Consider the following 22,377-nt stretch of genomic DNA (forward strand, 5'->3'; position numbering starts at 1 on the left):
TTGCCTCTACGTATAGAAAGTGAAGTTTTCTAAAAGAAGAAAATGAAAACGGACTGAGCAAATTGAAAATGCCGGCACCGCAGTAATGTGTTACGGCGGCTAAGAGCAACTGCCATAATCCACCTGAAATTATCTGAACACCAGCTGCTCAATCTATGTCAGATTACAGAATTTGCTGAACCAGAGAATGCCAAATTAAAGTACATTTTTTTTTTTAAGGGAGTGGAGTGTTGGTTCATGAGGATGTTACACTTACAGCAGTTTTCAATTCATTTTAGCTGCAATTAAATCCCGGAGTTAAGAACTGTCAGGAGATGTCACGCTGTGACGTAGTTGAAGTCACTTTTTAACCTCGCCAACACCACATCGTTCCGCCCAAAACATTGCGGAAATCGTGCTTGATAACGTCTAATGATGGTTGTTTTTCATACAAGAAATTATTCATTTAAGCAGTTTCCACAATGCAATCACCACACTTAAGCCAATGTTTTGGATCCCTAACCAATATGGAACAGCATTTAGCTGAAGAAACGGCTTCATGCTCTTACCATGTAATCATGCAGACGTGGCCAGTCCTGGAGTTAAATTTTCAAAGGCCTCTTGCTGAACATTGATGGCCCAAACAGAATGTGCAAATCTGTAAAATTTATTTATGTACGACCAATAATGTTTTGAATAAAATCAGAAGAAATATACTAGCTTTTTTTGAGCATAGCAAAAAGTACTACAAATTTGAAGGCTTTCAACTTACATCTACCCACTACTAGCATAGGCAAATTTAGTAAAATAGGGGGGGGGGGGGGGACACGTTTTCCCCCTCCCCAAGAAGGGTAAAATATGCACTGGATAATATGACTTCTGAAGTAATAAACAGATAATTAACTAGTTCTGGACTACCGGTGCCTCACCCAGAAGACTACTTTCCGGGTCTGCCCCTGACCGCTGGCACACAGATACGGCATTCTTTATTCTGGGGTGCAGGATGTCCTTATGCTATCTTGCGGAAAAAATATTCACAGTCGAGAGGCGGCACGCTATCACGACTTTTTGGTTTCGAAGATGCGATGACAATTCACTAGGTGAAATTTTTAAGATGCTTTATTAAAAAAAATATATAAAAAAAGTGTCGTAACTACAGCAAATAATATATAACGACATGGTTTGCCGGTAAATGGTTCATAAAAAAAGTTTTTCGGGTCTTCTCGAAACTTGCTTCGGAGACTGCGACATTTCCTTCGCGAACACGTGCAGCGCGTGTTGGTAACTCGAGGGAACGTGAGGACGAGACACAGGGGGCAGGAAAGGTGTTGCAGGCATCGACCGTGGAGCGGTACTCGTCGGGGGGAGCCGGGAGGCGGTGTCCGCTAGAAGAAGTCGTCGTAGTCGACCCCGGGCGCGACGCGCTCGCCGCGCGGGTACAGCCGCCGGAAGAAGGCGGTGTCCCTGCCGCGCGGCTGGGCGGCGCGGCGGTGCTGCCTCTGCTCCTCGGCGGTGCGCAGGAAGCCGGCGGCCCGCAGCGCCGCCAGCAGGAGGGCGGGCGCCGCGGAGGAGACGCCCAGGGCTGCGGCCACGCCCAGCGCCTGGCCCGGCAGGCGGCCCCCGCCGGAGCCCAGCAGGGGCGGCAGCAGGCCGGACAGCGCGCCGCACGCCAGGTGCGAGGACAGCGCGCCAGCCGGGTCCTCCACCACTATGCGGAACAGCAGCCGCGAGGTCTCCGCCCCCGCCGCGCCGCCCAGCGCGCCCACTAGGAGCGCCACCTGCGCAGCGCCGAGTGTGCTCGTGTCGCGTGGTCCTTGGCATCCGAACATTCATGGGTTCAGTATAACACTGACTTACAATTTCTTTACAAATTAATATTGGGTTATTAATTTCTTCTATTAAAAAAGATGTTGCAATTAAAGAAATAATATTATATGGCAGGACAGTAGCGGATCCAGAGGGGGGGCTAAGGGGCTCAAGCCCCCTCCAAAAGCATCTGGGTTTACTATTGTTTTAGTGTTTGCCTTGATAAAGCCTAGCCTCAGTTGGGTCAAGCCCCCCCCCCCCCCCACCCCCAAACCAAAATCCTGGATCCGCCACTGTGGCAGGAGTTACAGTAATACTTAATTCAACTATTTGTCCTAATATATTTCCATCTGAAACAGTGGTTACAATTATAAAAAAAAATTAATTTATAACCCTCGAGAAGGTAGACTCGCCTTCCAGAGAATTGGGCTCCAATCTCAGATTGGGCTTCAATGCCCTCTTTCTTTCGGTTTTCCGAAACCACTCCAAGCCGGATTGCTTCCTTAGATGTACGTCATTGACGATTCCTTTCTCAAAAGTTCAAAATGTGATATACAGAACGTCGGAAACTTCTGGGCGTAAATTTAATGGGTGGAAGAGAATAACAAATCATTACGTCGAATCTCAAATGTCCGGAAACTCAACCCTGCAAAATTACAGGTTAAAAACAGTGAATAGCGCAAAAATTTTGAAGTTCGCGGTCATACTACGTATTTTAGATGTCGAAGACATATCCTAACCAATCTATCATTTCAGTTACGACCAACCTTCTGAAGGAAAAAAAAATGTGAATAAAGTTTCAAATTAAAACAGCAAAAAGATCAAAAAAATATATAGAAGCATAACATGGGCGTCTGATTAAGTTAATCTTAGGTTTCTGATAATAAAAACATAGGCCTTGACCAAAGATATAGATTTATGGTTACTTCAGGGTTGTCAATGAAGTACAGCAAGCAAATAAATAATAATGTCACTTTTTCTCTGTTTCCACCCATAAGACATGTGTAGCTGCTGTTACCGGGTTGGAAAAGGTCAATCATTGTAGACGTTAAATTTCGAGATAGTAGCTGATGTTTCACACCGTCACTAAGTGTTCTTAACTTGTACATTTTTTTTTAACTTTGCAAAGAAGATGTTGGAGAAAATTTAGAAAAGTAACTTCTAGACATTCGTGCTTTCGAGCTTGTCATAGCAATATAAACTCTTGATAAATGAGAACTATAAATCTTAAGACAGTTCAAAAGAGATAGGCTAAGAAACAGGTATAATGTTAGTTCTCATACTACAAGCGTACGCAGAACATTTGTAGTAGGGGCGCAGGATTACGTCGTCACACCCACGACACTCATCTTCCCTAAAAATGTGATCAAATTGTACGTTCATTGCACGCAACAAATTTTAAAATAAGTTAAACAAACTGTTAGGGCCTACCACCCTTGCTTACTACACAGCAGGGCTGACAGGAAGCACCATCTGGTGTACCTACATATCCCCAACATGTAGCCTACAGCTTCAACCCAAACGCAAAAGTTTGTTTGCTTCTCCTAATTTATAATCCGAAGATCAATGAAACACTCATCTTGTATACCACTTGTCAAGTTACAAGTGTAATTATGAATAAGTTCACTTAAATCAGTAAATTCTAACCAGGTATAAATTGTATTTCTGTGTCGCTTTCACTCGCCGCAATCACCCCTTGATATTTCTGGTGCAGAAATTAAACTCTCAAAAGGATTTTACCAGCATCGAATTCAGGGAAAATATTATAATACCAACCACAACATGTAGCAAATGGATGACACATAGCACCACAAGCAACACCAAGTTCGTCAATTAAATTTATTAACTAGCAGTCGTTAATTTATAGGTACTTGCCGAGTAAATGAAATGCTCATAGAAATACATTTATCTTTAACTGAATAAATGTGGTTACCATTACCCACTCACTACTCCTCGCAGAATAACTCAAATGGTAAAACTCGTAAAACATAACTCGCCAGTTGAAAAAAAAAAAAAAAAAAACTCGATACCTACAGCCAACAGCAACTGAAAACCATGCCCAAACAATACCAGGCGCAGAATGAAAAACTAATTTCTTCGTCAACAATGACCTAATTCGAAATGGGGAGCAGTGAAGGAATGTTATCGAATTTCTCCAAGATAACATAAAACTATTTCGACCAGAGTAATTTCGCCGATATCACTCGCAGATAACCAAACGACGATTCGTAGCCACCCACAATATATTGTAGTATTTCGCTGCACTACAAAAATGCCTTGCTTCGTTACTGCGCAGATTCCTCGCGCTACATTTACGAGCAACGACTTTTTAAAATTGAAACTTTTAAAGCAATTTATTTCGTAATTTCATGCTCACAGTTCATCTACGACTCTCACCAAAACTTTTATTTTAATTGTTGAATGGTTATTGGACTCCGCCCACAACCAGCACTAGATGCACACAAGGTCGACGACGCTGTAGTGAACTGCGTAATGATGAGCTAACTCAACCGGGTCTTCAAACAAGCACTTTCACTCCCATTGAAGGGGTCATGACAGAACAACGAGCAATGGTTGAAGCACGCTATTTCGCCGGAAGAGTGAAGCGATGCCTGGCAGGAATTAATGACGTACCTATCTTGGTGATCGAGACCCGTCGACCAAATGTAGAATAGGCCATGGAGCGGGATCATTGGTATATAGAACCGGTCACCATGGACGGGGGTTCCAAGGAAATTCATTAATTAAATATGAATTATTTTTTTCTAACAAATAAGTAAAGAGTACTATACAAACTTCACGTGTGGACCGGAAGAGAACTGAGGAGTAACCAAGTGGAAAACGCAAACCGAGAGCACCTAATTATCTCACCACAACAAGATTCAAACTGCGTCTGTTGTTCTCACTCGAGCAGCACTACCAACTAGAGCTGTAGCAAACCGTATGTATTCGTTACTGAATAACGGGTGCGGCATCTAGTAACGAGTAACGAAACGTTACACACGAATGCATTTCGTTACTCGCATCTTTCGTATGTTTCACGCATGCGCGCGCGTATTCGTTACAAAGAAAGATGTTTGTTTATTAATAAAAGTATAATTTGGAAATTCGTCGTCCAAGTTTTTTACTGTTTATTAAAGGTATTGTGTGTGTAGACAAAGTTTTAGATTCGAACAGAAACAACGTAAGAAAGTATTTTTTACAAATTATAAATATGTATGTTTTTGTTTTTTATAATCGCGTATTTTCACGTTTTATGTTCTTATCTTAAAATATATATTATAATAAAGCCGCTTTAATGAGAGTTAATTGTTTCTTGGTTAACAAAAGCTGTTAATTATCAAATATTTTTAATTGTTTATATTCGATTTATTTTTATTTACGCGACGTCATACTGTACACGTACGAAATACGACTCGATTCGATGCCGTTACATAACATAGCATGTGCCATGTCATGCGGTATCAGAAGTAACGAGTAACGATACGAAAGTAACGAGTACTAATTGTTATAGTAACGAATACATACGGGTACACATTTTTTCGTTACTTTTACACCTCTACTACCAACCTACTAACAGCACACGAAAAACACCGCCAAACCCGAGCCTCACCGGAGCGATCCGAACACGCCCGACCACGCTCGGGAGACCTCACTCGCGATCCCAGCTGCGCGTAGGCAGACCACACAAGCCTAAAGCAAGCGCTGACAGATGGCGCGTGCGCAGTAAACCACGCTGGCCCAACAGCGCGCAGGAGTGCCACAAAACTAATTGAAATATAAATTGTTGTGTTGACAAATTATTGTTGTAATTAATGTGAAATAATGCTGTATTATACCCAGTATAAATTCAATAATTTTATACGTGTTGTTTTAATGCATGGTTTGTGATACGATAGGTTAGATGTTACACATTACTGAAAGGCTCACTTTTTTCCTTAGCTGTATCCGAATAGTGGCCTAAAGCTGGGTTTACGATTGATTTCCTTAAGAATTATAACTTAACATCGAGCACACGATAAAGTCAAAACTACATTTTCCAGTTTATGATTGACATAGAAGTCATTAATTCTAACCAATAACAGCACAAAACACATGGTCGGCCATTGTTCAAAACGGACAAAGCAGGTTTGAAATAGGTTATTGACAAATGGGATATCTATTTTTCGAAATGGATGATGATTATAAATGACAAATATACGAATTCTAACCCAAAATACTGCCTCGCTCGGTCCAATAATAAGATAAACTTCCGGTTAAAAGGTTCCGGTTTGTTGTGATTGGTCGCTTCCCTTAAGTCTTAACGAAAAATATAAAATATAACCATTTCTGTTAAGTCTTAAGTCATCATATGGTTCGCACACGACCCGTCAAAATTCACACACGACAATCATAAACCATTCCACTAGTTTACATAGAGTCATATGGTAAGTACACGACTAAGTCTTAAGTCTTAATTCTTAATTTTCAATCGTAAACCCACCTTAATGGATCCCTTAGCTAAGGGATCCATAGATAGTGCATCGTAATGGACGTGGCCATCTTTGAGTTGTATCCGAATTCTCACAAGGGATGTCGATGTATCCTCTCATGCGTCCACTAATTCGAGATTTTTAGGGATGCGACTCTCGCATCCACTGATACGTCCATACATCCCTTAGCTTTGTTATTGTGAACATAACCCTTAAAGAGCGAACGTGTGATACAAGATAGTTAATCAATCAATGGATTTTGAACTAGAAGATAAACACGTTAAATGTAACTATGGTATTTATAAATACTTATACCATAAGTATATGTTTACATAATTCACATAAACAGTAAATTAATTTCATTTGTAGGAACAACAATTCCCGATTCAAATTTTCTTCCAAATTTCAATTCCCAACGATAATTGAAATCAGTCCCATATTGTTTACAATTTTGAATGTTCATTTACGTTTTACTGGCCCACCTTAGATGTCATGAATATAAAATGCCAATCCACATTAGTATAATGACAAACCAACAGGTAAGTAGTGCTAGTTGTAAAACAATTAGGATGTATTACATCCTTTATATTGCATCCTTTAAACATGGGGGCATTTGTTTAGGGATGTAGGGACGTGAACTTAAAGGACGCATCCCTAGGTATTCGGATACAGCCCTTATGTATCAAGCTTATTGTTGTGCAGTGATGTTCAAAGTACAAGCTTTGAGTATATATATATATATATATACTGTATAGAAGTCGCGAGTGGATAGGATTTACTCTACGTTTTTCAGGAGCGTATGATGAGCAGCTTGGGAACTTCACCGCTGCAGGGCGCTGCCGCAACGACCTGTATCGTCTTAGGTTGTATTTACACGTTAGAGCGCAGCACTGTCGCCCGCTGTCATTCACCGCACCCCCCATCCATCATTCACTGCAGCTCAAGGTCGTTCAGCGGGAGGGGGAAGGGGTGTTTGAAGAGTTCGACACTTCTCCGCTAGGGACCACCACAAGTCGATGCCCTAGAGATGGTGGCGATTGCGGCGGTGAATTAACCAACTACCTCAAACCGTATTAGAAATTTTAACCTGGGCTGGCGACTTCAATACAGTATATATATTCAAAGGTACAAGAATGGATAGTTGGCGTGTAGGCACCCCGGGCGTGAAAATGTTGGCGCCGGAGGAGACGGTGACGACGCCCGCCACCGCCGCCTGCAGCACGCCCAGCACGGTCCAGTACGGCTGCCACTCGTCGTGGACCAGCACCGCCAAGAGCACGGCGGCCAGCACCGCACCCAGCGCCGCCAGCGCCGAGTTGAGCGCCGCCGCCGCCGCGCGCGGGGCCGGCAGGCAGAGCGCCGCGGCGCCCGCCGCCACCAGCGCGTGGCCCAGCGCGGCGGCGGCGGGCGCCTGCACGCGCCACGACGGCTCCAGCTCGCGCGGGAACACGAGGCGGCGGCCCAGGAGCAGGGAGGCCGCCAGCGCCGCGGCGCCCCCAGCCGCGTGTACCGCCACGCCGCCGCCGGCGTCCTGGCGCGCCCAGCCCGAGCCGCGCCAGCGCGCCAGCAGGGGCAGCACGAGGCCGGCGTGCAGCGCCGCCGCCGCCGCGTGCCCCGCCAGGTGCATGCGCCCTGCCGCCGCCGCGCCCAGCACGGCCGTGGAGGCGGCCGCCGCGCTCCAGCCGTGCGCCGCCGCCTGCCACTCGCGCGCCGTCGCCGGCAGCCACATGCCGCCCACCTGCCGCCCCCGTCACGCCTGTCTCACTCGCCATCATTCCCCGCACAGTACTTGGCTTTAGTTACATTCGCCATGGGCGTCGCAAGGATATATATTTTTGGGAGGGACTTCAATTGATTTAGTTGTTGAGGAATATCTATCCCCTGGAAAAAGAGCGGGGGGTCCGGGCGTCCTTCCCCGGGAAAATTTGGGGTTTGAAGGTGCAAAAAGGCATTTTTCTTTCCTAAATTTTCTAATTATAGTTGGTTGCAATATATAATTTATTTTTTATAAAAAATATTTTCAGAGAACAAATTTGTAAAAACACAGTTAACATATCGGCTGGTGCTATATCCACACAAAATAATTAATTTCATCAGGAGAAAGTACGAAACTACGAAACTAAATATATTATTGGAGGGGACGAAATTAAGACTTTTATTATTGGAGGTGACTTGTCCCCCCCGTCCCCCCCGGTTGCGACGCCCATGTATTCGCCCATGTAAAATTATCAGTTATTTCCTCGCTGCGCCCTTACAACAAAGTATAGAATGTCTGTGAGATATGATTTATGCCTCGACATGTTAAAAAAATTGGGATAAATAGTTAAAAATTATATGTATAACCAACAATGAGGAAAATACAAGATGGCGGGGCCTGATTCTTCTTAAGGGGTATCAGCGTATGCAGAATCTTATTTGGTTGATGGAGAGGAGGAGGGGGGGGGGGCTGATAGATTCACTTTGCACGTTATTTGCTTTCAAATTATTTCCATTTTTGGTGGAAATTATATAAATTTTAGGACTTCGGGGAGGAGAGTGTAAATATAACCTCCTCATTACCCCGCCCCCTCTTATTGAGTACCCCCGGTCAGTTAGGCCTGCAATCCCACCCCCTTACAAGTATGTAGTCTTCATCTGAAGTACAGCTCAAACGTTTCAATGTTTCAGCTCGGCAGCATTCGACCTAGCTTTGGACACGTGCTGATGTCGACCATCAGGGACTGGTTTAGTTTTAGTAGGCCATGCGATAGGTATAACCAAATATCCCTCCTCCTCTCCTCTCTACAACTCGGGTGTTAGTAAATATTGGACTGCAACAATGTATTAATGCTATGGGAGATATCATATATATATATATATATATATATGTATATATATATATATATATATATATACCACCATGGCGGGAACTGGCACCCCTTCAGTTTTTTTCAGGTTTCGCTTGCTAATATTACGAAGTAGGGGTGTTTAGCATCGACAACTATATGCATTGACCTGGTGATTTCAACGAATGTGAAGATAGGAACCTTTCACTAAATTGTTTATAGACTTAATTGTAAACTTAAAACAGTAAACTGTGAATTGAGTGGGTCATTAAATTATTTTATTTGAAAATTTCACTCAGATGAAGTACGTTGGATTGCTCAGGAATCAATATTACTTTTGAAAATGTTATATCTTTTGTAGATTTATGTAACTACATAAAATAATTTGTTGCTCATTGGACCAAAATTTTGAATGATTATATATGTACCTATGTAAGTACTAATTAAAAACAATATCTCAGAAAATATGATTATTTCACTTTTTCAAAAAATATTCTTAAATTTTAAACTACCTTAAAGTTATGATTTCGTGCAAATAATAAGGATCTATTTAATCAAATTTTAAATCTAATACATTTCTAAGGGTCCAAGTAGTTAAAATCCTCTAATTATTCTCCAATATAAGACACGGTTACGAAGCTTTTAAACCCTGAGTGAAGTTGGAATGTTTTGAGTTGGTTTATTCTCTTCCATTTTTCCTTTGCCGTTCCCTGGTTGTGTAAAGTGGAAAAAAAATGGTAAAAAAGTTTTGAATCAAACATTTTTGTGTGCCTTATTTTATAATTTTTTTTCGGGATATAAACTCTATATCAATAACAATTTAGATTTTCTTAAAACTTCGAAACTTGATATTTTCATGGTTTTGGGAAATCGAAATTGTATTTTATGAAATATATCCTAAAAATAAACAGTTTTACGAAACATTCTACATATAAAGAGTTTATAAGAAAAAATATAAATTATAAACTAGTTATATAACTGATTAAATATAAATGACCTATAAAAAATATAGAAGCAAAATAATTTAGGAAACTACCCCCTTAGGGAAAGGGGAGCTCCAAGATTATGTTCTTGTGCGCAAGAGACAAGAATCCATATGGTGCCGTACGCAAAAGACAATAATAATTCTCTTCTTTGTTGTTAGTGTATGTTCTTGTGCGTAGGAGATCAGAATATGTTTGGTGCCGTGTGAAGGAGACAAGAATATGTCTCCATCTTGTTACTGATTGTTCTTGTGCGTAGGGTACCCGAAAATGTCTGGTGCCGTGCGCAGAAGACAATAATATGTCTATATCTTGTCGTTAGTGTATGTTCTTGTGCACAGAAAACAATAATATGCCTGGTCCCGTGTGGTAGAAGACAATAATAAGTCTCTATATTGTCGTTAGTGTATGTTCTTGTGCACAGAAGACAATAATATGCCTGGTCCCGCGTGGTAGAAGACTATAAAAAGTCTATATCTTGTCGTTAGTGTATGTTCTTGTGCACAAAAGACAATAATAAGCCTGGTCCCATGTGGTAGAAGACAATAATATGTCTCTATCTTGTCGTTAGCGTATGTTCTTGTGCACAGAAGACAATAAAATGTCTGGTCCCGTGTGGTAGAAGACAATAATATGTCTATATCTTGTCGTTAGTGTATGTTCTTGTGCACAGAAAACAATAATATGCCTGGTCCCGTGTGGTAGAAGACAATAATAAGTCTCTATATTGTCGTTAGTGTATGTTCTTGTGCACAGAAGACAATAATATGCCTGGTCCCGCGTGGTAGAAGACTATAAAATGTCTATATCTTGTCGTTAGTGTATGTTCTTGTGCACAAAAGACAATAATAAGCCTGGTCCCATGTGGTAGAAGACAATAATATGTCTCTATCTTGTCGTTAGCGTATGTTCTTGTGCACAGAAGACAATAAAATGTCTGGTCCCGTGTGGTAGAAGACAATAATAAGTCTCTATATTGTCGTTAGTGTATGTTCTTGTGCACAAAAGACAATAATAAGCCTGGTCCCATGTGGTAGAAGACAATAATGTGTCTCTATCTTGTCGTTAGCGTATGTTCTTGTGCACAGAAGACAATAAAATGCCTCGTCCCGTGTGGTAGAAGACAATAATATGTCTCTATATTGTCGTTAGTGTATGTTCTTGTGCACAGAAGACAATAATATGCCTGGTCCCATGTGGTAGAAGACAATAATATGTCTCTATCTTGTTGTTAGTGTATGTTCTTGTGCACATAAGACCATAATATGCCTGGTCCCGTGTGGTAGAAGACAATAATATGTCTCTATATTGTCGTTAGTGTATGTTCTTGTGCACAGAATACAATAATATGCCTGGTACCGTGTGGTAGAAGACAATAATATGTCTCTATATCTTGTCGTTAGTGTATGTTCTTGTGCACAGAAGACAATAATGTGCCTGGTCCCGTGTGGTAGAAGGTTTCTTGTGCGCAGGAGACCAGACTCGCGGGAGGAAGGTAAAGGAACGATAGGTTCGATTTTTTTTTTTTAGGATCTAGTCCTTGCTTAGCCATTGCATCGCGCATAGCAGCAGCCAAGTCAACAAAGAGCCAAAATTGTTATCTGAAGGCGAAGGATCCGGAAAAAAAAACAAGTTATATTGAAAGATTTAACTTCACGATCAGGCAAAGATGCGCAGTTGGAGGTTTTGACGAGCTCAATTTCGTATGTGTTCTTCCTGCCTTGAAATAGGCGACGTTGTTTGGCTTCAGTAGCGGATCCAGAGGGGGGGCTAAGAGGCTCAAGCCCCCTCCAAAGGCATCTGGGTCCACTATTGTTTCAGTGTTTGCCTTGATAAAGCCTAGCCTCAGCTGGGTCAAGCCCCTCCCAAACCAGAATCCTGGATCCGCCACTGTTTGGCTTTATGTGCTTTTGCGTATATTATGATTGCTAAGATAGATGATTGATTTCCCAAAATTGTAATTGTGCGGGCACCTTGCGGGGGTCGAGGCTGTGCGCCGCGGCGTGGCCGGCGAGGCAGTGCGCCACGGAGGCGGCGCCCAGGTTCACCAGGTGGTGCAGCAGCGCCAGGTCGGCGGGCACGGCGGGCGCCGACGCGGCGTGGGTGGCGGCGAAGCCCGCGCGCATCAGCAGCACCAGCACCACCTCCAGGAAGGCGGCCAGCGACTCCCCGGCCCACGCGTCGTCGTCGTCGGCCGGCATCCGCCGCCGCCTGCGGGGTTCAGCTCGGGGTGTTCGGGTGGCAGTCACTATAGGCCGAAAGTAATTTGACCGAAATTTCGGCCTAGTGCTTATCGGCCTAGTGCCTTTTGGCCTAGTGCCTTGTGGCCTATTGCCTTTTGGCCTAGTGCCTTGTGGCCTAGTGCCTTTTGGCCTAGTGTATTTCGGTCTAGTGCCTGTTGGCCTAGTGCCTTTTGGCCTAGTGCCTTGTGGCCTAGTGCCTTTTGGCCTAGTGTCTTGGGGCCTAGTGCCTTTTGGCCTAGTGCCTTTTGGCCTAGTGTATTTCGGTCTAGTGCCTGTTGGCCTAGTGCCTTTTGGCCTAGTGCCTTTTGGCCTAGTGCCTTGTGGCCTAGTGCCTTTTGGCCTAGTGCCTTGTGGCCTAGTGCCTTTTGGCCTAGTGCCTTGTGGCCTAGTGCCTTTTGGCCTAGTGCCTTTTAACCTAGTGCCTTTTGGCCTAGAGCCTTTTGGCCTAGTGTATTTCGGTATAGTGCCTGTTGGCCTAGTGCCTTTTGGCCTAGTGCCTTGTGGCCTAGTGCCTTTTGGCCTAGTGTCTTGGGGCCTAGTGCCTTTTGGCCTAGTGCCTTGTGGCCTAGTGTCTTTTGGCCTAGTGTCTTGTGGCCTAGTGCCTTTCGGCCTAGTGCCTGTCGGCCTAGTGCCTTTTAGCCTAGTGCCTTTCGGCCTAGTGCCTGTTGGCTTAGTGCCTTTCGGCCTAGTGCCTGTCCGCATAGTGCCTTTCGGTCTAGTGCCTGTCGGCTTAGTGCCTTTTGGCCTAGTGCCTGTCGGCCTAGTGCCTGTCCGCATAGTGCCTTTCGGTCTAGTGCCTGTTGGCCTAGTGCCTTTTGGCCTAGTGCCTTTCGGCCTAGTGCCTTTTGGCCTAGTGCCTTTTGGCCTAGTGCCTTTTGGCCTAGTGCCTTTTGGCCTAGTGCCTTTCGGCCTAGTGCCTGTCGGCCTAGTGCCTTTTAGCCTAGTGCCTTTCGGCCTAGTGCCTGTTGGCTTAGTGCCTTTCGGCCTAGTGCCTGTCGGCCTATTGCCTTTTGGCCTAGTGCCTTTCGGCCTAGTGCCTGTTGGCTTAGTGCCTTTCGGCCTAGTGCCTGTCCGCATAGTGCCTTTCGGTCCAGTGCCTGTCGGCCTAGTGCCTTTTGGCCTAGTGCCTGACGGCTTAGTGCCTTTCGGCCTAGTGCCTGTCTACCTACTGAATTTCGGCCAAGTGCCTGTCGGCCTAGTGCCTTGTGGCCTGGTGCCTGTCGGCCTAGTGCCTTTAGCCTAGTGATGTTCGGCCTACTGCCGCGGCCCCGGGTGTTCTAGGGGAGGTCCCTGAGTCACGTGGGAGTGAACTGAGTCCCATAGAATTATGGGTGCCCGTTCCCACCCCGTTGTTTCATGTAGAAAGGTTACGTGAAGAATCTTTTTATGATTTATTCCAAAGAAAGAGAGAGAGAGAGAGAGAGCGAGAGAAAGAAACAATAAAAAATATAATGGTGTCTACTTTGTAAGACCACTAGCAAAAACGGCACAGTCATTTTTTTTTCACCCTGCTCTCTATTTACGTCTTAATTTTGCATTTTCCTTTATGGAAACATAATTTATTGCATATACTATTATACTTTTTTTTGTAAAAGAGAATGTTTGCATAAGGAATTTATTAATTTTTTTGACAGATGTTTGGATTTAAAAAATGTGTTTCTGCGTTAAATTAAATAAAAATTTTAAACTTCCATCGTAGACAACAACCATCTTGAAAAAAATATCTCGTGTAGAGGTTAATTGGGCTATCTCCATTCTTAGAAACTAATATCTGTGAATGCTTGTTTATGCCCGAGTACAATGCTGACCATTAATTCTACATCAAGAGATTGTGATTTTTATTTTATAAATATACAAGTTTATGTTTGCTAATCACGCTGTTATTTTGCAGGCAATTATGTGGGTGGCGTTATGGTGACAGTGGTGTGATTTCATACATTCGTATTATTTAATTGACTGCAGACCTACCTGAAACAGAAGTCTGCGCGTTCACCGTTGTGACGTACAGCTTTCTCAGCAAAAGACACCGACGGATCCCTGCTGTCCCAACTGTCAGAAAGATATTGCAGCTGTTAAAAAATATTTTGTAAATGAAACACAAGAATTTATTTAAACTTACAGATAATTGTACATTAGTACATTTACATGAAAAAAACTGTATCACTAAAAAATAGTGTTCACAGTACTACTGGGTTCAGATTCCTACTGAGTATTTTATGTTATGTGTTGTCCCAGTACCTCCAATAGTTAAAATTATTTGTAAAACGTTCCCTGAATAGCTTTCCAATATTAACTGCACACATTATTAAGCATAATAAAACAAAATAAAGTCAAAGTATTTAATATTCGTCTATATTTCCCATGGTTTCAAAAATTATGCTTGGATGGAACATTAATTAAAATATATAATTATGCACCAATTTTTTTTTAAGATTATCACAGCACTATCTCAAAAAAGTATTTCATAGATGCAAAAATAACCATAGTCATGTGTTGTACAAAGTTACAATATTTTTCTTGTATTATTACAATATCTTTTTTGACAACTGGTTATTTTAAAGACATCTTTTGTAAGTGTAATGAAATTATTTTGTGAACACTTACATTAATTTCACCTTAAATTTACGAAGAAAGCTGGTTACCAATTATCCAGAAATCTTCGTAAATTTATTAATATTCTCGTAAATTTACAGGTACATTGCTCATTTAAGTATAACATGAATTCGTAAGAAATATATTAGTAGTCTATAATATACACAAAACTTTCAGAAACCGGTAAAGGTTAGTACTGCAAAAACACACTTATTTCTTCCACGTGTGTGTTATTACTAGAGACAGGAAAAATTCGCGGGTTCATTTCGCGATAGGCTAGAATCCAAGTGCGTGTAACTTATTGCCGCTTCAGTGATTGGAACACAGTTTGCCTGAAGGACTGTGAGCCAATGAATGGCCCTCAACGTAAGAAGTATCGAATCATAAGCATCCCAGTTAGCAGGTGTCACGAGTCAGTAGCCAATGAGCTGGTGTAATATTCCCGCGTACATAGAGGATCGTGGAGTCCATCCTAGAGGTCATTGAAACCGCGAATTTTTCCAGTCCCTAGTTATTACTAGAGGCAGGCATTTTTCGCGAATAAATCTGAACGCCTATTAGACTGCAACAAGGTATACCCGCACATGGGGTTTCTTCCTTGTGATTGGCGGCAGTCTGCGAGAGAAGTCGTTCCCTTGTTTGACCGAGCCACTCAGGACGCGTTTGCTTCCGCACTGAATTACTGTGATTGGTGTTGTAACAATCGACATGCGCCTGAAAGAAATTCACTCAATCACGAAACACAGACGATGCTTCAGTGTTTTAACTCATAACCAACCTTGGAATCTTTTCGCGAAATATGCATGGCCCCGGTTATTACCATGTTGATAACGCAAAACCGAACTCTGAAATTAAAATACGGCGTTGTTTCTGCAAAGAAACGGTTATTTGAATTTACGGAGAGGTCAGTAATACTGTAATTCTTTAACAGTGTACCCTAGCCAATTTACTTGGCGGTGAATAGGTGGCAATGAAATGATTATGGCCTAAATCAATGTTATTTATAGATATAAACTGGAAAATATCGCTGGTTCAATTACTTCTGCGACAAACTCATAATTCCTCTCTGTAGTAGAGCGAATTTCGTGTTTTCATTGGCTGCTGACTTGTAATAAAGTCTTAAATAGCAAACCTGTGATTCAACACTACTTTCTATGAGATTCTCTCATTGGCCCGGAGTCATCCAGATAAAAATGTAAGCCAATGCCTAAATACAGTGAATTTTCGCAAAATAATTTGTTCGCTGACTAGACTTCAATGCGGTATTTATGCATCAGCAATGTCTTCTTTGCAATTGGTGACCGTCTGTAGGTAATCCACTGCCTTATTTGGCCGGCAATTCAGAAAGTGTTTGCTTTTAGCACAGGATTGCTGAGATTTCTTGTGCCAACAGTGGGGATGCAATTTTAAAGAAACTCAACCAGTTAAAAAACAAAACACTTATTATCCTACAGATTTTTAATACAATTATAATCTGGAAATCGATTAACCATGAATTATGGCCCTACCAATACAGAAGCAGTATATATATATTTTTTTTGGTCTCTACTTATATAGAAACTTATGCTTATCCATCTCAAGACAAAAACTTAAGTTTTGAAGGAATGATTTGTTCGAATACCCTTTATAACTTGCCACGTAAGTGTACATTAAAAAAAATTACCTATACGGATGTGGGAGACAAATTTCGAAAACTGTTATAATAGTATAGTATAGTAGTATAGTAGTTTTATTGTCCAAGTCGACTACAAAAATATACAATTGTATTGTACATGTAGTATAGGACTCGTCAAGAATATTAAACATTATGAATACACATTTAAATACAATCATATACACATAAACAAAAATAATAGTAAAAAACAAATAATGTGCATCATATAGTAATAATAATAATAATAATAATAATAATACATTCTTAGCGTAGTTTTGCTTCCATAAAATCATTAATAGAATAAAAACTGAATTCCAACAGCAAATCATTATAGTCGGGCAAAGAACACCAGTTCGTTGGTTGCTTCCGTGCGAGCCGTTTGAACTTGGTTGTCTCTGATTGGATAATTCTTTAGTTGAGGGTTTTCCATTGGCCCAGAGTCGTCCAGATAAACAGTGAGCCAATGGCGAAAGCAGGTCAAACGTATATGTAATTGACTTTTAGCCTATTGCAAGATGAATCCACGAATTTTTTCAGTGTCTACTCATGGAGCGGACACGAATGAGCTCATCGTGGTGATTTGCGGTATTATTGTCCAAATTTTATTAATAATATGTGCTGTATTTTTATGGCACATGTTTAGACGCATTATAACGACTTGGAAGTCATCTAAGCGTACGGCTTCAGACAGTTTCTGATATGGCTCCAACAGAAACACGTCGATAGCCCGAGATGTTAAATCCATTCATACTATGATACATATCTAGGAAATGGAAAAATTCGTGTTTTCGGGCAAATTACACCTGCTGATTGGCTACTGACTCGTGACACCTGTTGATTGGGATGCTTTTGATTAGATGCTTCTTTTGTTAAGGGTTTTCCTTTGGCTCACAGTCCTTCAGGTAAACTGTAAGCCTATCAATGAAGCAGCATGAAGGTGAACGAGTTTGGATTCTACCCTATCGCGAAATTAATCCGCGCATTTTCCCGGTCTCTCTATACATAAAAACAAAACATTAAAAATACTTTCGCCTAAGATTGTTCAGAAGCGATCCTTTGTGCACTGCGCAGAACATTGGCTGTGTGAGTCTAACCAACAGATGACTGGTTTATTTACAGTTTAATTTCAAGAATGTTACAAGGATATTAATGGTTCGCGGTTCACTTACCTAGTTGCGCGTGGGATAGTGCGAGGAAGCAGTTTCATTTGTCATTTTACAATACCCGTGGCATGTTTCTTGCATTCATAACTCGGGCAAATACGCATGTGTCTGCTTGATGGTAAATAAACTGCATGTGACAGACGTAGAAAGTATAATAAAGCCATCACTCCAGATATTTAATTTCTATTCCATAGAGAAGTTATTTTCGTTATACCACGTCTGTCGGGTTGAAAGAGGTGACATCCGACTGTAATATTCACAAACTCTAATTTCTCTAATTTCAAACTCTAGTTTCTTCCAATACGTATCGATAAAAATTATTCATCCGAATTTTTTCTTTTGTTTTATAATATTCATAAGTGACTTTCATACTCTTATTCTTATATAATGTATTAATAAAAGTTTTTTTATAAAATCCGTAACGCACGTAAAAAAATATGGAAAAAATATTTGATTAAAGCTACGTAAATAGACAAGTTATATTTGGTTGTATTATAAAGTTACTGTTTCGTATTTTTTTAAAAACTTCCGAATATAATGTAATTGCAGCCATGTTGGATTCTCAAGTATTTGGCAACGGCTTGCAATACAATTTTGGTATTAAATGTTTTAGCTCGACGAGATTTAAAGCTGGGATATTTATTACGATAGTTGTTGTAACGTGTATTAATAATTAACAGTTGCCAGTAGTTGTACTGACTGGAGCCTGCATGTAAATGTCAGAGTGTAGCACGGTGTGAAATTTGTGAAATCTATTTCAAAATGGCGGTGTGTAGTAATACTTAGGCGGTGTCATATCGTGAGTTTCTGCTTCTGTGTCTAAAACCTCCGCAGCTTTTTTTTATTTTTTTTTCTGAATGTTCTTTCGACCGTTTTTCTTGATTGGAGTTCACAAGGAGGTCTCCCATGAATGTACTAAATAAGTTTATCAAAATCGAACATGTAAACAACTGAGTATAAAATGGTAACCGCTCCGATAAAAACTAAAAGCTAATAGGTCAGATCTGTTTTGCTTGTAAAATATATCAACATTGGTCACTTAGAAGTAAACACCTGTGAAATTCTGGTTGGATATATTTTGAGTCTGTAATGCATATATATATATATATATATATATATATATATATATATATATATATATATATATGTGTGTGTGTGTGTGTGTGTGTGTGTGTGTGTGTGTGTGTCCTTGTCACTGGACACACTCTGGAAACTAAGATACAATGATGAAGGACTATAAAAATTCGCGGGTTCATTGACCTTCAGGATAGACTTCACAGTCAAATTCAGTTCGTTGATTGCTGACTTTTGAGCCGTTTTAACTTGTTTGTCTGTGATTGGATACTTCTTTTAGTTGAAGGTTTTCTCATTGCCCCACAGAGCCTTCCAGATGAACAGCGTGCCAATGGCTAAAGCAGGTCGAAGATACGTGTGTTTTAATTTGAACCGATCGCGAAATTAAACCGCGAAATATTTTTTTCCCAGTCTCTGCTGATGACTAGGCCCATACATATTTCGCGAAAGGATTCCCAGACTAGATTAAAAAAAAACACTGCAGTGTCGTCTGTATTTCGTGATTGCGTGAGTTTCTTTTAAGTATGTGTAATAAAGCGCGGAAGCAAACGCGTCCTGAGTTGCTCCGTCAAACAAGGCAACGACTTCTCTCGCAGACGGCCTCCAATCACAAGGAATAAACAGGTGGTGCGGGCTTACCTTGTTGCAATCTAATAGGCGTTCAGGTTTTTTTTGCGAAAAAAATGCCCGCCCCTACTGATGACTAGGGACTGAAAAAATTCGCGGTTTCAATGACCACTAGGATAGACTCCACGATTCTCTATGTACTCAGGCAACTATCACCTGGTCATTGGCTACCGACTCGAGACACCTGTTTACTGCGATTCTTATGATTCGATACTTCTTTTGTTGAGTGTTTGCCGTTGGCTGAGAGTCCTTCAGGTAAATTGCGGTACAATCACTGACGCAGCATTAAGCTAAACGCGTTTGGATTCCAGCCTGTCTCGAAAGGAATCCGCGAATTCTCTACTGATGACTAGGGACACCTGTACTTCGCGAATACATTTCGTGTCAAGGTATTTTACAAAATACTGTAGCTTTTCTCCTGTGGTCATTGGCTGAGGTCGGTGAGAGGTGTCGTCCCACTCTTGACGGGGCCAATGAGAATGTGGTCACCGTACTGCTGCACCCTCACAATTTGCCATGACTAGAGCCACGGAATTTTCACGCATTCATTTAGTCGCAAGATAGAACGCAAACCTCCACACTGTCGCACTGTGTTCATGATTGGACCGCAGTTATCTAGACACGCCCCTCTACGACCGAGAGCCAACGATGTCCTGCTAGGAGAGAAGTAAGCGAATCAGGTAGTGCCAAATAACAAGGATAAAAATGTTCTTACTAAGAAATCAACCAATGGGAAAGTAAACATGGGTCGAACACACCTATAACTTTGAATTCTATCCTGAGGCCAGAGGAATGCGCGAAATCTCCGGTACTCTAGCCATGACTCTTAGAAAAAGCTGCAGTGTTTTGTGAAATACCTTGACACGAAATGAAATCGCGAAATACAGGTGTCCCTACTGATGACATCTTGAATTAAATAAATAAAAAAACATATATGTATCTCGTCAAGGGGCTGTTATATTATCAAGAACAGTACAGTTGGTGGTTGGCGGAGGGTCGGGTCGGCCCTCAGTCCCAGACGCCGCCGACGTTGGAGACGACGTGCAGGAAGCCGCGGTACACGTCGACGTAGAGGCCCGCGACGGCCAGCACCGCGTCGTCGTGGTGGCCTGGAGGCAGCCCCCCGGGACTCAGCGCGCGCCTGGTCCCGCGCACCACGTGCAGGCACAGCAGCAGCGCGGCCAGGGCGCCTGGACGGGACAACACCCTCCCTCGACTTCACCCCCGTCCTCTGCGGCCGTGCACGTTCAGCGAAAACATTCCGAGAATAGTTACAAGTAGGGGCAGGCATTTTCCGCGAATAAATCTGAACGCCTATTAGACTGCAACAAGTTACACCCGCACCAGAGGTTTCTTCCTTGTGATTGGCGCCCGTCTGCCTTTCCCTTTATGACCGAGCCACTCAGGACGCGTTTGATTTCCCACTGAATTACTGTGATTGATGTTGTAACAATCGACATGTATTGGACATATGCTCGGCCAATCACGAAACACGGTCAATGCTATAGTGTTTTAACTTTTAGCTAGTCCCTGAATCTTTTCGCGAAATCTGCATGACCCTAGTTATAAGTTGAAAACACTGTAGCATCGTTTGTGTTGGAAGAATTTCTTTCAGGTACGTGATGACTGTTACACCAGTCACAGTAATTCAGTGCGGAAGCAAAAGCCCACCCGAGTGGCTTGGTCGAACAAGGTAACGACTTCTCTCGCAGACGTTCGACAATCTCAAGGAAGAAATCTCTGGCCTGGGTACACCTTTGTTTCAATCTAACAGGCTTCCAGATTTATTCTCGAAAAATGCCTGCCCCTATATTATATCTCAATGACACGTGGAGTTTGTGCGGGTTAAGTTGTACCTGCGTTCTGGTGGAAATCATACTTCATGACTTTGGAATTTGGAATTAATATTATATTTATAGCGTGAGATTACACCATACTGAAAAATAATAAAAAAATATATATTAGTTAAAAAAAATTCACAACAGGAATTGACAAAAGGGTTAACTTGTCTCCCCTCTCAGCCAGAAAAGGCCCTACCGGGGATTATAAATTCTTGTCGTAGTACCATTCTACATTGAAACCTAGTGAAAACACTATATCTGTGCTGAAGCTAAAAAAAAAAAACATAATAATTGCCTGAACCACATTTAAAGGCATTATAACTACAGTGAAACACATTTAAAGGCAACATAACTGCACTGGAGACTATTGAAATGCCTTATAACTGTATACTGAAGAGTATTGAAAGGCATAATAACTACACTGAAGCACATTGAAAGGCATTATGGCTGCGACGAAGCACCGTAAAGCACTGTGAAGCATTGCAAAGCACTGTGAAGCACTGAGATGCACTTTGAAGCACTTGGAAACACTTTGGAGCACTGTGAAGCACTTCAAAGCCATGTGAAGCACTGATAAGTACCGAGAAGCACTGTGAAACACTGAAAAAAAAAACACTGTGAAGCATTGTAACTAGAGACCTGCAAAATTCGCGGTTTTCGATGGCCTTCAGGATAGACTGCGCACATACCCCTGTACACTCGGGCAATAATAACGCAAGTTCATTGGCTGCCGACTTGTAAGTCGTCTCAGCTTGTTTTGTCTGTGATTAGATCCTTCTTTGGTTGAGGGTATTATAACTGGTTGAGATTCGTCCAGATGAACAGTAAGCCAATAGCCAAAATTATCTAAGAGGTATATGTGTTTGAATTCTAGCCTATCACCGAATGAATCCGCAAATTTTGCAGGTCTCTAGCAATGTGAAACACTGAAAAAAACACTGTGGAGCATTGTAAAGCACTGTGAAGCACTGAGAAGCACTTTGAAGCCATTTGAAGCACTGATAAGTACCGAGGAGCACTGTGAAACACTGAAAAAACACTGTGAAGCATTGTAACGCACTTTGGAGCACTGTGAAGCACTGATAAACGCTGTGAAGCACCGAGAAGCAACGTGAAGC

At 41.9% G+C, this 22,377-nt stretch overlaps 1 protein-coding gene across 1 annotated transcript; it reads right to left on the reverse strand.

Annotated features, from left to right (window-relative positions):
* Positions 1 to 1,364: 1,364 nt before the first annotated feature.
* LOC134540326 (ammonium transporter-like) lies at positions 1,365 to 12,266 on the reverse strand. The gene is made up of 3 exons (XM_063382987.1): positions 12,039 to 12,266; positions 7,414 to 7,995; positions 1,365 to 1,757 (listed from the first exon to the last, which is right to left on the reverse strand). Exons 1-3 carry the CDS (start codon positions 12,264 to 12,266, stop codon positions 1,365 to 1,367), a joined length of 1,203 nt encoding a protein of 400 aa, XP_063239057.1.
* Between the last annotated feature and the right edge of the window lie 10,111 nt (positions 12,267 to 22,377).

Source organism: Bacillus rossius, chromosome 16 (assembly GCF_032445375.1).
Source record: "Bacillus rossius redtenbacheri isolate Brsri chromosome 16, Brsri_v3, whole genome shotgun sequence".
In the NCBI taxonomy this organism is placed as follows: domain Eukaryota; kingdom Metazoa; phylum Arthropoda; class Insecta; order Phasmatodea; family Bacillidae; genus Bacillus; species Bacillus rossius.